General features: G+C 39.0%; 1 protein-coding gene across 7 annotated transcripts in view; it reads left to right on the top strand.

Moving 5' to 3' along the window:
* Positions 1–16,543, top strand: part of SCEL (sciellin) — a 119,184-nt gene that overhangs the window by 47,153 nt on the left and 55,488 nt on the right. For all 7 annotated transcript variants that reach the window (XM_070471538.1, XM_070471537.1, XM_070471535.1 and 4 more), the window contains 7 exons: positions 3,802–3,882; positions 6,301–6,366; positions 8,547–8,606; positions 12,438–12,482; positions 13,642–13,701; positions 14,004–14,063; positions 16,061–16,120. In XM_070471538.1, the coding sequence (XP_070327639.1) occupies positions 3,802–3,882; positions 6,301–6,366; positions 8,547–8,606; positions 12,438–12,482; positions 13,642–13,701; positions 14,004–14,063; positions 16,061–16,120 (432 nt within the window). The remainder of the gene's footprint in view (positions 1–3,801; positions 3,883–6,300; positions 6,367–8,546; positions 8,607–12,437; positions 12,483–13,641; positions 13,702–14,003; positions 14,064–16,060; positions 16,121–16,543) is intronic.

Here is a 16,543-nt window from a genome sequence, read left to right as displayed (position 1 = left end):
CAGCAGCAGCCACAACCCTTAGACTAAGCCAGGCGGTGCTCTAAGGCTTTGCACTGCCCTCTTGCTGGCTTCAAAGCCACCATCAACACAAGAACCCGCAGACCCACTGTGCTGTGTGTCCACTCCTCTCCTGCCTCTCACCCAGGGCCAGAAAAGCTTCAGGACTAATTCCACCACATCCCCTAGCCTTTGGGCCATGGATCCCTATGGGAACCCCAGTCAGATTATTTCTTATCACCTGGACCATCCCTGCAGAGTTCTGTGCATCATTGAACCTGACTCAGCCCTACAGCATCCCAAACCCTCAAACCGGTCCGCAGAACCTTCCTGGATAAGCCATCCGTTATCGTCAAAACTCACTCCTCTTCAGTCTCATCTCTGACTGAATGATCTCTCCCTCCTGCTCCCCCAGCCTCCTTCTCAATGACAGCTTCTAATCCCATATGCTTCGAGGTCAGGAGGAAGGGGAGGGATCCTGTTTGCTCCTTATTGCTAATTTCTATTTCTCCTTCCTTCCTAAAACTCCCTGTCCTCCTTGAAGCCATTCCCTTGTGAGCGTCTCTCGTTCCCTGGAGTCATCTCAAGGTCTCTGATTCACTCACCCTCACTCTGTGGGGACTTCAGCACTTGGCTCACTGCCTCCCACAAACACTCCTCCCAGCATAATGCCTGAAAGTGAAAGTCACTCAGTTGTGTCCGACTCTGTGACCCCATGGACTGTATAGTCCATGGAATTCTCTAGGCCAGAATACTGGAGTGGGTAGCCTTTCCCTTCTCCAGGGGATCTTCCCAACCCAGGGAATCCAGGTCTCCTGCATTGCAGGAGGATTCTTTGCCAGCTGAGCCACAAAGGAAGCCCAAGAATACTGGTGTGGGTAGCCTGTCCCTTCTCCAGCAAATCTTCCCAACCCAGGAACCAAATCAGGGTCTCCTGCATTGCACGTGGATTCTTTACCAACTGAACTATCAGGGAAGCCCTCGTAATTCCTGATGATTCCCAAATTTGTGTAATGGATCCTTCGCATCCTGGGCTTTCACTTTCTTGATTTCCTCTCCAACAATCTTGTCCATTCCCCTACTCCAGCCACCCACAGATTTTGCCCTTGTAAGAAACCATATACACTACAAAACTTCAAAGCTTTCCATTTTCTGGCTTCCATTTTCCATCTACTCACTTTCTATCCACACTTTCTGGTTCAATCCCTCCGGTTCTCTGATTCCAGAAGTTTTCCAATCCCACAACCACCAATCCATTGATTCTACCATCTTTCCACAGCCCTTCTCCGCTTACATCCTCACTTCGCTCCATGTCCATCTCAGATCCCACAGCCCTTCACTGTAATCACGTCCTTACATGCCCCTTCTCTTCCCTTGTCATCAGTCTTTATTGCACTCTCTTGGCTGAATTAGAAGCTTCCTTAAATCCACTCTCTGTTCAATCTGTTCCTGCCCCTGAAGAATCGAGTGTGGCAGAAGAAAGCAATGGGCGTTAGCCTTATTTTAGTTCCATGAGCATTGACTTCAGCGGAGCCATTGGTGTTGCCCAAAGAGTCTTTGAGAGGCAGCACCATGGGGGATGGTTTATGGAGCCAGGCTTCTTGGTTTGGATTTCGCACTCTGCCCCTTACCAGCTGTATCATCACGGGGTATTTATTTTCACTTTCTGTGCCTCTGTCTTTTCATCTATAAAATAGGAAGAAGCAAAATACTTATCTCTGGGGTTGAAGAGAGGGTTCAATGAGCTCTCTCTCTCTGCCTCCGAGACCGACCTTCCTGCATGTGCCTTCAGCCTCCTTGCTTCCCATGTCTAAGAATTTTCTGCTCACTCTCCTGCACCATCAAATTTGCCATCTTCCCTGATTCATTCCATCGTCATATCTACATACTCTAGTACCCTTCATTGACCTATCAACCCTCAGGTAGCTTCCCAATTTTCTCTTCCCTCTTCACTGCAAAGTGTCTCAAAAGAAATCTCTACGTCTATCCCTCTGCCTCCTGTTTTCTTTGAGATCCACTCCTAGAAGTTTGGTTTTTTTTTTTTTTTTTCCACTACTGTTCCATCAGAACTGTGTTCGTCAGGTTTGTCAATGACCACTGTGTTGCCAACACCGTGGTAACTCTTCACCCCAGTTTTATGTGATCTGTCAAATGTCTTGCAAGGCTTGGCAAGGCTACTTACTCCTTCTGGAAACACTTGTCTCACTTGACTTCCTGGCACCACACTCTCATATTTCTCTTCTTTTCTCTTTGGCTGCTTCTCTTCAGATTCCTTTGCTGTTTCCTCCCCATTATTCTTGATGTCTAAATATTGCTGGGATCAGGGGTTCCACCCTTGGCCCTCTTCCTTCTCTATGTAGACTGACTTCCTGCATGGTCTTATCCAGTTTCAAGTGTTAGATGCCATCTCAAATCTGATGATGCTCTTTCTTCAACAGCCTCATGGCTCAGTTTATCACTTCCTTCAGGTCTTGGCTTATATTTCACTTCACATACAGGTGTTCCCACACCATCACTTTACTCTCTCACTGTTTTATTTGCTTCTTAGTACTATTCTTCATCTGTCATTTATTTATTTGTGTATTGAAAACCTTCTGAAAACAGGGAAATTATCCACTTTGTAGGGTGCCTCATGCATAGCAAGCTACCAATAAATGTGTTAAATAAAAGCATGATTTCATTCAGCCCCAACAACACCCCCACAGTGCTGTTGGAAGGGTTATTACAAATGAGGAAATGGAATAATTTATGCCCTTGTCACACAGCTGGCAATTCAGGCAGCCTAGCTCCAGAGTCTACATGCTCCCCAGGGCACAGCAGAAGCCAGAGAGGTACAGAGTTGAGATCACAGGGTATTTCTATGGAATTTATCTTGAAGGTTATGGGGAACTACTGGGGTGGGTGTTCGGGGGTAGGGAGGTGATATGCCCTGGGTAAAGTGCTTGATAAATCACTTCAGTTGTGTCTGATTCTTTGTGACCCTATGGACTGTAGTCTGCCAGACTCCTTTGTGGGACATGGGATTCTCCAGGCAAGAATACTGGAGTAGATAACCATGCCCTCCTCCAAGGGATTTTCCCATCCTAGGGTTCAAACCCATGTCTCCTGCATCTCCTGCATTGCAGGTGGATTCTTTACCACTGAGCCACCAGGGAAACCCAAGTAAAGTGCAAACTCCATGCCAAATATGCCCATAATTGCCTGTTTCAGTTCCTGGGTGATCAAATCATGCCATTTCAGAGGCTGTCTTGGTGCTTTGTTGGAAAATTTAGGCTGACAGTGTTTGTAAGCTCTGCCAGCATCAAACTGGCCTGTGCTGTCAATGTTTAAGGTGGATTTAGTTAAGAGCTTCAAATCAACTTCATCTTAAGGTCTATGGAATTGAAAACCTTTCTTGCTGTTTCCATAGCAGCTTGATAGTTGACATAATTCCTAAAGAAGCTTATATGTTAATTTAGCCCAGGAACCATTTACTCTGCTCATGTGCTGCTGACCCAAAATATCACAACTTGAGTGAGATAGTCTAGTAAATTACTAAGCTGTTTAAAGTACACATTGTTTCAAACTATAGTTGGGGAGGACAGGGTTTCCAAAAATCTGATTAAATGAACTTTCCTGTAATTTACAGATTTGACTTCTTTAAAGTTTAGTACTTCAAACATCCTGGCCTTTCCAGTAGCTCATGCACAGGGGTTGTAAGATGCATGAGATATTTCCACATAGACAACAAAGGCATTTGGTGAATAGATGCTAAAATTTACCTGGTTTCCATGGTGAAATGAACTGCTGTTTTCTGTTCTAAAGGGAACCAACTGTTCATCCTCCAATACCTCCAAAGCCCAGTTCTGCCGTTTCATCTCCTAACCAGCTGAAGCAGGATAATAGGTAAGACCTAGCATTCCAGAATTTCTTGCAAAATTAAGTTTAAAGGATATGACACCATATGAATTGTGACTTGTGCAAAGCATGGGTATGTTTTTTGTGCAGGTTCACTGCAGAAGCACTTGGAAATCTGCTCTAATTCTGTTTGCCCACACAAATGTGTATTTATGTTTGCCTCTGGATACTTATCGCTGCTACCTGTCCTATGGAAACAGACTTTCAAGATAGAAACTGAACAATAATAACGCTCAGGAGATGTTCATACTCAGGTTTCCTCTACTTTATGTATTGGGAGCCAATATGTAAGGAACCCCTCTCTCCCTGTATATAAATATAATGTATATATGTGCGGCAGTGGTGGTTTAGTCACTCAGTCATGTCCAACTCTCTGTGACCCTGAGGACAGTAACCCACCAGTCTCCTCTGTCCATGGGATTTCCCAGGCAAGAAAACTGTGCAGGTTGCCATTTCCTTCTCCAGGGGATCTTTCTGACCCAGGGATCAAACCCATGTCTCCTGCATTGAAGGTGGATTCTTTACCACTAAGTCACCAATGAAGCCCATTTATTGATATGTATATATATTGCTTATATATTGATATGTATATATATATATTATATATATATATTGCAAAGAGTTGGATACAACTTAGCTACTGAACAACAGCAAGAAGAACAAATATGTGTATATATATATTTATACAAACACACACACACACACACACACACATATATATACCTTAACTAGTTAAGATTCCCATTTAGAGCTACATTTTCTAACAAAAGATGTTCTTAAAATTTTGTGTTACTGTTCAAACCCTCCCTTATGTTAGAAAATACCTTTGGGTAGTTCTTTAGTCTTATTGAGACATTTGTAACTTATTTAAAAGCTATAACAAATTTTGAAAAACGCTATAATTACCTTGCCTCCAAATCAAGAAAAAAAAAAGACAGACTTGTTTTTCCATTTTGAAATGCAGTGCTCTCTAATTAATACTTAGAAACAAATACTTAGAAACTAATTCGGAGATCTGAGCACCTCCCCGTGTGTTGCTATTAAACAGTTTACTAATCTCAAGCTATTTTCCAAGACATTTCCTTATTGTTGAGAGATGTTTAAAATGGTATCTCAGTGAAGACTAAACACATTAGATTCACTCGATGGCCTGCCTTCGATTCTTTTGTATTTTTACTTTTTGATGGTGATTTTTTTGACAACATGTAGGACTATTGGAAAACTATTCTTCATTAAGAGGATAACTTTGGCCAGAAAATGCTGATTGCGTGACAGGGCTATGTAGCTTTAGGCATTCAACCTAATGTGTTAAAAACTCAAGTCTGAATTTCTATTCATTGAAATGTCACAGGATCTTTGAAATTTTGTCCTTAGGAGGAGAGGATGATTTTTTTTTAATGTTAAAAAAAATTCTTCTTCATTGAATTAATGAAAAATATAAGCCAGATTTATGACTTCTAATCTGCGCAATGGGTATAATTATACACTTGAAAATCACTTTTCAGGTTTTCTACCTTATGTAATTTTTCCTTTTACTTTGACAGTATTGAGCAATTTAATATTAATGTGAATAGGATTTTTAGAGGGCTAAAAAAAGTTGGTGTTAATACCTCCTAAATTCAAAACCTTGGATTCTAAAGCAGTGAATTGAATAGATTCAAAAGAAGCTAAATTTCATCAGAACTGGTCTAATCTGTTTTTACTACTCTAATTTATTTCTTCCACAAATGATCTTAAATATAAAATGAGGACAACTTGCATGTTTTAAACCCTGATTACTTTAATCACAGCAAGATGATTTTAATGAAAGAATATGAAAGGGAAGTGTTTCCTATGTAATTAACACATGTCCTCAGGAGTACAAAAAATGGTTGAATTTAGTTTCTTGAGAACAAGCAAGGATGTGTAAGTAGGTCAATTAGATACTTAGAAAAAAAGTCGAGAAAAGCCTTATACTACAAATTGTTACAGAACCTAACATTGTAAAATTTAATTCTAACAACTCAGTGTGGTCATTCCCAATGTGGTGGGTGTGCTGGAAAAATGATAGTGTTTACCATATTATCTGAGCAAACATATTTCTTGATAGTTTTCAAATGGGATGAGTCTTTGAGAAAAAGATATTCCTCTGACACCTAACAAAACATGATTTTTTACTATTTAAAAACATTGTATCATTATCTAATAGAGATAAGTGTATTTATCTAATAAAGATAAGTGCTTTATTGATGACTGAAAACTAAAATAAATGAACATGAACATATTTAGAAGTTTATTTTCATAGTGCTATTACTCCAGCAAGCATACTTTCATCTCTTTGAATGTAAATGTCTTCTCATAAATTTAAATTTAACAGAGAAGTGTTTTCTTACCTAACAGACTTTATCTTTAATTTGAAAAATATAGGCAGACATATCCAGCTAAACCAAGTGTATATACAGAAGCCAACAGATCTGCTGAAAGAAATATAAGGTACAATGATCTATCCTGATATCTCTATATCTATGTAATTGTATAAATGATAAAGTATGCTTTATTACAACACTGAAACATACATGAAATTAATAAAATAGACAAAATCAGTTTTCCAGCTGATTTCAATAGTGGGTAATAAATGTTTTTAAATGTACTTAGATAATTTTATTCCTTTTATTGCTCTTTCTAAGCATTACATTAAGAACAACCAAAATTGCCTGAATATTATAACAGAATAAGATCAAACCCCTTAATACAGGAAAATCTCTCCTTATTCCTAACACTTGTCCCAGAGACTATGACATAGATGGTGCTGATGTGTAAGGGAATAGGTGGAAATACAGTCATCTGATTGAACATCTACAAAACCTTTGCTTGGAATTGGCTGTATGATAGTCACTGAACTTCACCTGCACCATCAGTAAAAGGCTTACAAATTGTATTGATGCTTTTGAGTAAGATTTCCCCATGACAGTCCTGGTTTACACTTGTTGTCTTAAACATCCCATCTTGTTTAGTATTTGTTTTAGGTGTATCTTTATTTATTTATTTGAAAAAATACTATTTTTGAAATAGGTTTTTGAACAGTGTTATTTTATAAGTCAACCAATATGATAAGCCAGTTTTATTTTTTTTTTATGGTAAAAACCACAGCATTAATTTACCATCTTGTGCATGTGGGATAAGTTGCTTCGGTTGTGTCTAACTCTTTTGCGACCCCATGGACTGTAGCCCTCCAGGTTCCTCTGACCATGGGCTTCTCCAGGCAAGAATACTGGAGTGGGTTGCCAGTCCCTTCTCCAGGGGATCTTCCCAACCCAGGAATCAAACCCATGTCTCTTATGTCTACCTGCATTGGCAGGCAAGTTCTTTACCACTAGGGCCTCCTGGGAAGCCCATCTTAATTTGCAATCTTAACCATTATAATGAATCTTTATTTTAAACAATTTTTTTAAACTGAAAACACTTTCAAAGTACAAAACTTTACATACATTTTTTTTTCTTTATTATTCCCCCTGACTCTTAGACTTATGTCACACAGATACCTTTCCTTTTGGGGGAGTACCTTGTACCTACTGACTTAAGGTACAGTTGTATCTCAGCATTTTCTACAGTATGTCCCGTGTGCCACAAGGTATCAGTGAATGTTCTGGGAAAGAGGCATTTAAAGGCCAACATATTTAGGAAACACAGGAGAATAGATTTCTCTATCATGAATTTCCAGAGCCTTCACTGCTTGTGTATGTACATTCCAAATCTCTAAAAGTCAGTTATGTTTCCTAAATTTAGTTGACTACAAAATTCTTTCTTCATGGAACTCTGTTAACTTTCTATACAGTATTGTTTATGAAACACAGGTCTTAATTCAGCTATACCTAAAAGGTTTTCCCTAATTATTCCTTTTCATGACATAGAGATTTAAGTCCATTACATGCCAGGTGATTCCACATACCCTACAGTTTTAAATGTACTTTCTTTCCCTTTGGAAGTCTAAGAAGACAGCTACTTTCACTTCATATAAGGGGTTAATTGATCTTCTGAATATATTGCTCAATGTCCCTTGAAAACTGAAACTGTTAGTCGCTCAGTCGTGTCCGACTCTTTGCGACCCCATGAGTGGTAGCCTGCCGTCCATGGAAATCTGTCCATGGGATTCTCCAGGCAAGAATACTGGAGCGGGTTGCCATTCCCTTCTCCAGGGGATCTTCCCAACCCAGGGATCGAATCCAGGTCTCCTGCATTGGCATGTGGATTCTTTACCATCTAAGCCAGCAGGGAAGCCCAAGGATGTATGCTCAGTGACATTATAATGTTCTCTGGTTGATAGAAAAACTTCTGAACATACTCTGTGTTTACTTGTGCAGTTAATTGAATTTCCCCCCCATATCTTTTAAGTATGTAACTTGCACAAAGCTGATACACGTCTTTAGGAGAAACTGTAATAATTTCAGCGAGCACTAGATGGCAGAGGCAATGCCCGGGTGAAATGACTGGCGTGCACGTGTGCCCGTGTGTGAATGCTGTGAGCTGATGTGATAGGCTATTGTTACTCAGTTAAAGTCAGTAATTTCTGATAACATATGGACTTTTGCTTTCTTCACTGAACACAGATACTTTAGTTCCTTTAAGCATAGCTCAACTGTCATTGACTTGAGTTTATTTTTCATTGTTTGAAGGAGTCAGGACCTGGAGAACATTGTCAAAGTGGCCACTTCGCTTCAGAAAACTAACAAGGGGTGAGAGCTCAAGAGATTTTGAACTTGCGTATTTTCTTCTCTTTTTGTTTCAAAAATGCTTAGCCAGTACCTTTAAATCTTCCAAATATGAATGAAATCCTGATGCTGCTTATTATATATAATGTGAAGGAAGAAAGAGTCAGTCTCTAGATTAGTGTTCCCGAGAAATGAGCAATACTGACACTGACGGAGACTCTGCTTTCTCTTCTGTAGAGTGACGCTCATGGTGGTGACCTTGCTCCAAACCCCCAGTCCTGTATTTATGTTCCGACCCGGATCTGTGCTTATCCATCTCCCCAACACCCCCATATAGAATGTCCTAGGTTATTTCCAACTTCCTCCCCAAAGGTGGTATTTCCTGTCTTCTCTGTGTTCTTTCATTCAGGCCAGCTCACCTTTCTGGAATCGTTTTTGATTCTTCCATCTTGACCCCTCTATGTAGTATCAGGCATGTATGGATTAAATGTCTAAAGGGCCCTGCACACCCCCATGGCCTCACCCAGTTCAAACCCTCGTTGGTTCCATTACAGGTTATCAGAGTAGCTATTGAGACTGACTCTCCTCCAATCTCTTCTCCCACTAGACCATTACTACCCATCACTGCTGGGGTTTTCTTTCTATGATTCTGCTTGAAAAATCACTCCGCTTGGCTCCCCATGGCCTATTCAATTACATATAACTTCATTCAATGCCTTTGTTAACCTGGCTCTGACCTAACATTCCTTAGCAATTTCGGACTTCACCAGTTCCATTTATCCTACATTCAGTACCAAATTAAACCACTTCCTTTCTGAAGTTTCCAGAGCCTCTGCCTTTGTTTATACCATTCTATTCATGAGGCCTTTTCCAGCCTTAAGGTCACCGTATCAATACATTCAAGTCCTACCCATTTTTCAAGATCCAGATCAGATACCAGCACCTCTGTGAGGTCTTTTCCAAGTGAGTGACCCAGTGAGATGTGATTCTGCCTGCTTAAGTGATTAGAGTCCTATTATTCAAGTTACATAACAGCTAATCATATTTAGTATTGTTTTGTGGCATTTATATAAATGTATCATCTTCTTTATTATCTCTTTAATCTCCTAAAGCAGATACTTTGTCTTTCTCACCATCTGTCATCTGCAAAGTCTAACACAATGCATTGTGCAAAGTAGAAGTGTTTATATAGTGGATAATGGTAACACGATGCTGAGCAGTGAGGAAACCTTGGGTATAAATATTCCGTGGTTTAATCCTGTGCTTACAGAATTTTTTTCCTTGCTCAGTGGAAGTTAGCTGTGCTAAGAGGGTTGTTAGGATTGCCAGCTCAAAGACCTGAAGAGAAGTCACAGAAATGACAGTGAGCTCTTCTCTGTAACTCATGGACACAGTCTAAATTTGGACAGAGACGGTGGGAAGTATCCTCAATTTTTCATTTTCATTTCTTCCATTGTCTAAGTCTTCTGTTGTCTAGATTTCTCATTTTATTTATTCATTTTTGTTTGAGGTAATATTTTTATGGGGATTGAACAGTTTTTTGACAGGTGTTTAAGGGACAGATAGGTGAGTGATGCCGAAGAGCAATTACGGTTTGGCGCCAGTCAAGCAAAAACAGTGAGAGCTTCATCTGGATTAGCTTTCCTGTCCCCTCTTCCTCACCCAATACACAAATTCCACAGCCAGACACGTTCTTCACAGGGAGGAGCTGCTACTTTGATGGGGACCAGGGGAAATGTCTGATGCTCTAGGCTATATCTAAGGCTTGATATAGCTTTTATTTTTATCTGAGTTGCTTTGTAATACTCCTTTGGGAAATGGACTATTACTCCTATCTGACTAAGAGCATTTAATTTATTGCAAATGCGGTGGTGAAACTTAATATCCAAGCTTTCATCAACTTGATGCCATTTTAAAAGCTCAGCTTCTTCATTCAGAATACAGTCTCCATTTTACTTCATTTCCCACAGAGTGTCTTCTCATGATCTATGTTAATTTTCTTGTGGAACCCCAAATCCTGATAATCTCATCATTGTGACTCATCAGTCAGAAAGGTTTGGAGCAAAAATCTATAGAGCTTGCTCTTTCCCTAGGGAACATGGAACAGATTTGTAGTCTCAGAGTTGGAAGGTAGAATTTCAAATAAGAGATGACAATATAGCGTTGTGTCAGGATCTGGGTAACGTTTGTCCCATGTAAGGATAGAACATTAATCCGTTTTTTGTCAGGATCAGCAACTTTCAGATTTCTATATTTATTCTCAGCCTTTGACTCTACCATTGAATACGAACTATTACTTGAAAGGATTCATTTCTGTGGTGGCCATTGATTGAATAAGTTTTTCAGGTCCCTAAGAGGACCATCCCAGTAACTATTCTGGTGATCTGCTGTACCAGGCATCTCCAAGCTCGTTAGTGAGAGTGACTATACTTCTCTAGAGCTGAGCCAAAGTCTTGGTGCCTCTAAATTCAGGTTAAAAAATAAATGTAATGAACATTTTAAAAGTGAAAACATTAATATTGACTGGGAACTGTTTACTATAATTGCTAAAATTAATTGAGAGTTTATGACATGCTAGGCATCACACTAATCACTTTCTATTCATTAACTTATTGGTTCTTTTCTGAGGCGGGGATGATTAGTAGTCTTATTTTGAAACTGAAAAAAATTGAGGGAGCAGGAGTTTAGACAACTCACCCAGTCACCAAGTAATAAGCAGTAAAGCCTGGATTGGAATCCAAGTATCCCTGACTTGGGAACCTGAATGTCTGACTACCTACCTACTTGGCCTCCTGGTCTATGCCAGTGATGACTCAAGAAGAAAGAGGAACATTGAGGAAGTGTGGAAAATTTGTGATTCTAGAGCAGGAAAAAGAGAGAACCAAGATTTATGAACTGGAAAACTGGATGAGGAAGGCAAGAGAAATGGGGGTAAAGCAGGTAGATGGAAGAGATGAAGGGAGGAGGTTCCGTGAGGAGCAAACAGGAAGGAAAAACCACTCCAGGCGCCTTCCTGAGGGAGAGGCCTGAGTTAAGGAATATTCCAGAACACAGGGGTTGGGCTTAAACAGGTAGCTCCTGAAGAAGCAGCCAATAGACTTCACAGTTCTCATATACAAAAACAGGAGAGCAAATCTAGCTGACCAGGAATGAGGGGGAATACAATTCAAGAAAGAGACCAGACTTACTGATAAATGGGTGTTTTCTAAAAGCTTCTCTGTGCAAGCACATTATGCAAAAATATAATCTATACTAAGTCAATATATCTGTATTTGTTGATGCAATTTGACCTTATATTAAGCATCTACTGTGTGAAAAACTCTGTATTAAACACTGGAGAGGATCCAATATAAAACTGTTCTAAATTGTAAGTGGTGTGTGAATGTGCGTATGTGTCTGTGTGTCTGTGTACACTCACACTCATATATGTAGAAGCAAGGAGACAAGTGTGTGACTACTATTGCGTTGGGGAAAAATTTTGGTTAGTCAATGCATTATTAAGTAAAATTCTTGGTGAATCTAAAAAACATGTCTTATTTTTACTTAAAATCCAGCAAGCTTTTTGGCCAACCTAATACATTACAAAGTAATGCAAAGTAAGTACCATAAAGGAGATACAAAAACTGAAAACACAGCAAGGCTTCCAAAAATGTAGGGGACTCTATTCACTTTGTGGACTGGGAAAGATTTCTTGGAGAAAGGTCTGTCTGAGGAGAGCTTTGGAAGATAGACATGTTTTTCATGGATGATGAAGGTGGGATGTTTGTTGAACTTCAAAAACCTCAGAAATAGTTGTTTTAAGCTGAATCTGTCCCTGACTTTTACTGATGGGAGACATTCTTTCTCTTCCCAAAGTGAAGAATTGGAAAATCTCATCAAAATGAATAAAAGTTTGAATAGGTAAGATCTTTTTTTTTTTCACTTTATTACTGAATTCACTTTGGTACTTTTCAGTTTTGAGCATGAGGACCCATATACTGGGCTAGTCAAAAGTGTCCTACAAATCTTGAACAAAAAGCTTGCAGAAATCATCATTTCATCATTGTTACAAATGGTTATTACAATCTAAAGGTACTTATATTAAAGGCTTATTGATTTTCATACACCATTGTTTAGTAAAGCAGTTATAAAAATAAACACATTTATCTTCCTGAACTTCTGTTATTTAGTATGTAAATAGTTTTGTTTGGTCACTGAATGCTTTTAGTTTAATCACTACAAAACCCACTCATTTTCTTAGTTAATATTACCTGTTTATTTTGAATCATTTGTAATTGCATAATTTAAAGATCTTATTAATTGAAGCTTGAAGTGCAATTTTAGTTCTCTCTCTGTTACTTGGCCCACTAACGCATGAAATAAGTAGGTACCAGAGTGAACGAGAAACAAAGCAAATGTCAAATGAGTGCATAGATCTGATGATAAAGAGATGTGATTTTTCATACCCTGCATTGACAAAAATGATCTATTAATAAATGACTACCAACGACTCAGTGCAATTTGCTGCTTTTCAGTTTGGTTTTTTTTTTTTTTTAATTTACAGAGAGAGGAGGTATTAGATCAGGAATCAGACTCCACAGTCTGATGAGGCCAGGCAGGTAGAAATGCATGAAGGGAGTTGGCTCTGAAACATGGAGGGAGTGCCTGTCCCAGATGCCTGGATGTTTCTCAGCTCCAGTTGCAATGTGAGAATTTGAGCCCAGAGTTGCAGGACATTTTCAGGAAATCCTGAAACTCCAGGTGTCCACATGTCATGGCCAGCTTTGTAAATATTGGCTCATACTAAAAAAGAATAACGCTCCTTGAATGCAAACAATGGACTTATTACAGCTTGTGGCTCCCCAGTTTGTATCTTCTTTTCTTTTCTCCAAGGTCCACCGCAATTTAATATTTGAGTCTAGGAATAAAATCGGTTTGGAATAAAGTGATTTCAGGAAGTGTGGTTCATCTTTCCCAAACAACTTCTATTTCCTGTCTCAGATATAAACTGATCTTTGCTTATATGAGTTAAGTATCCATCATTAATAGTGACAAGGTTTTTTACTCAATTCTTTTAAAGAAATCAAGGTCTTGATGGTCTCTTCAGAGCAAATCTTAAGTCAGAATTAACGGAGAAACGGTAAGTGCATCTGTCTCTAACCTGAAAATATTATCTCCCAGATTGCTTGTTTTATTCTTTCAGACATTAGCTGGAAGGGAGTTCTCTCCTCTGGCATAAAAATGTGCTAACAGATGGGGCGGTGCACTCAGTATTGTACATTTAGTTCAGACATAATTGCCCAGAAGGATTTCTGCTGCTCTATTCAGTAAGAGTAAATGAGCAATTCATGAAAATTTTTTACTGTTTCTGACCTTTCAAGATAACACATAATTTTTTTTTCAATGTGCAGTCTCTTATTTTAATTTCTTTGTGTTTTATAGAGCCAAAAGCCTTGAAAATCTCATCTTTGTGAATACCCGGACAGATAAAGATGGCAAAGGGTAAGATTTGATTGAGACTCTTATAGCCTTTTTTGATTGATTCCTAAACTGTGTGCCATTTCCTGGGGGAGACCTTCTGCTCAAAACAAGAGTCAGACAGGCTGGTGGAACAGACCCTTGATCAGGGTCGGGAGATGGGGGGGCTGTCTTGGTGCTACCTCTGTCACCAGGATCACTCAGGGCGGCCCTGGACAAGTGGCCTCTGTTTCCTCAATCCATAAAATGAAGGGTATGATCTAAATAAATGGTCTCCAAGTTCCTTTTTACATCTAAACATGAAAGAAGCCAAACAGCTCACTAGAAGTAGTGGACAATAGGCTGGTTTAAGCACTAAATATAGTCACTATAAGACATTTTGATGCCAGTAGTATAGCCCCTCACCCCTGAAGTCTTTACCAGGGACTAAACCATCTTTCAGTTGGAATGTTGATCAACTCTCTTCATTTGTCTATCACTCAGATGCACTTGTAAACATTTCAACGTCAAAAGCCATGTTTTTATTGACTTTGTATCATAAAAAGGCTTAATTAATGGTCAGTAACTGAACACTTAAAGAAGTTAACTTATAGTTCTAGACTGACAGTGATATACAAGAAAATGAATTACTACTGATATTATGTTTCATGTTGAAAAAAAATCAAACATTTGACAATTTCATTAAAGAAAATCCCAGAACAATCAAGAATTGCATAAGGCTAAAGATTTATGAGGTCTCTACTGCTTTTTCTCCAGATTGGCTATTTTTACCTTGTATCCGGTTAGTCATTAGATTTGCCTTCCTAACATGATGATTTCTATTGTCCTGGTTATCTTTAAAAACCATTAATCTGTGCCAATCTGTGCACAGGCAGATATTCTAGCTTTCCTGGTCAAGCTTGGCAGTATGCCTTCTTAACCCTCTCTAATGCAGAACACTTAACAAAGTCTATATAGTAAAAAGTGTTGACAATCACCACCTCCATTCAGACATCAAATACTTATTAACAACTTATTAGTATAGCATGAATGTGTAAGCATTATTATAGGTGATTTTGGGTTTTTTTTTCCCAAATAGAGAACAGATGAAGTGAGAAAGCAGTCAATTCTCTGTAAGTGGTTGTGTGAGTTTCAGAGATGATGATGAGATTTCAGATTTTTTAAGAAATGAAATTTGGAAAGTTCCATTAAAGTGGTGGAAATTAGGGAAAGGGAGATGAGTATCACAAGTCAATCATTGTATGGGCTAGGGAAGAGGGAAAAAGGGAATGATTTGTGATCTAGGATAACTTGATAGCGACTGGGCTTTGATGCAGAAAAGACAGCTCTCAATGATGTAGTAGGGAGCAGGCATAATTCCTTTTCCTTCTTCCCTCCTTCTTCTTTATACAGAAAGAAAACCTCAGATTGTCAACAGTCTTATCACAGTGAAAGACAGAGACAGATGAAAATAACATTGAACAATTGCGGGATTTAGAGAGATTAGCTTTCATTTTCCCTGTTTTAAGCTATCAGCCTCTGAAAGTTTTATTGGTTGTGACCAATTCATATAAAGTACTGGAGTCATCATAGAATTATTTCTACTTTTCCAAGGTTGCTTTTTTATTAAAGATGATTTTTATAAGTCTTCAAAGTGTTTAGTTTCAAAATGTTGATCCTCTGATTTCCACCCTTGATGTGAATGATTTTCATGTTTAAGGCAGACAATATCTCAACACATGTATTAAAGTTAGCTTCCCACCAACCCACCCTCGAAGGATAAAGAAAGCAAAAGTTGAAATGTGGAAAGAACTTTTAAACTGAACCAATCATGACTGAGTCATGGTTGGGTCCTCACTATAGGATAGTTAGCATATCAGCATTTGGCATGAGAAGAGCTGCTTGAATTAAATATTTTCTAAAGATTCCTGATGTTTTAGGTACTGATAACATCTTACTCCTATTGTGAGAAATCTGCTGTTGAATTTCTCTCTTTCTCTCTCCACTGCTCTGCTCTCTCCACCCCCTCCAATGTTGTAAAGAAACCAAGGCCTTGGAAGTCTTATTAAAGTTAATCAAAGGGCTGACAAAATCGAGAAAGGGTAAGTAAAGGTTCTAACGTGACGGGGTTCCCTTTTTTCATGTTAGCTTTTTACACCTCATTAGAAACGGAATGTTATGGATTCCTCTGTCACAGATGAGCTTTTGCACTTTGGGGTTTGTCAGAGAGAGGAAGTAAGGAATATGATGAATCCTGTTTCCATAAGACCACATGCTTGAGTGGCACTAATGTGCAGGAAAGCCTGTTATTCTTTTTTTTTTTTTCATTTAGTTTTATTAGCTGGAAGCTAATTACATTACAATATTGTAGTGGTTTTTGTCATACATTGAAATGAATCAGCCATGGATTTACATGTGTTCCCCGTCCCGATCCCCCCTCCCACCTCCCCCTCCACCCGCTCCCTCTGGGTCTTCCCAGTGCACCAGGCCCGAGCACTTGTCTCATGCATCCAACTTGGGCTGGT

This window comes from Odocoileus virginianus, chromosome 8, assembly GCF_023699985.2.
Source record: "Odocoileus virginianus isolate 20LAN1187 ecotype Illinois chromosome 8, Ovbor_1.2, whole genome shotgun sequence".
Taxonomy (NCBI): domain Eukaryota; kingdom Metazoa; phylum Chordata; class Mammalia; order Artiodactyla; family Cervidae; genus Odocoileus; species Odocoileus virginianus.
Note: the sequence above shows the minus strand (reverse complement) of the source record. Positions and strands in the feature narration are given on the sequence as shown.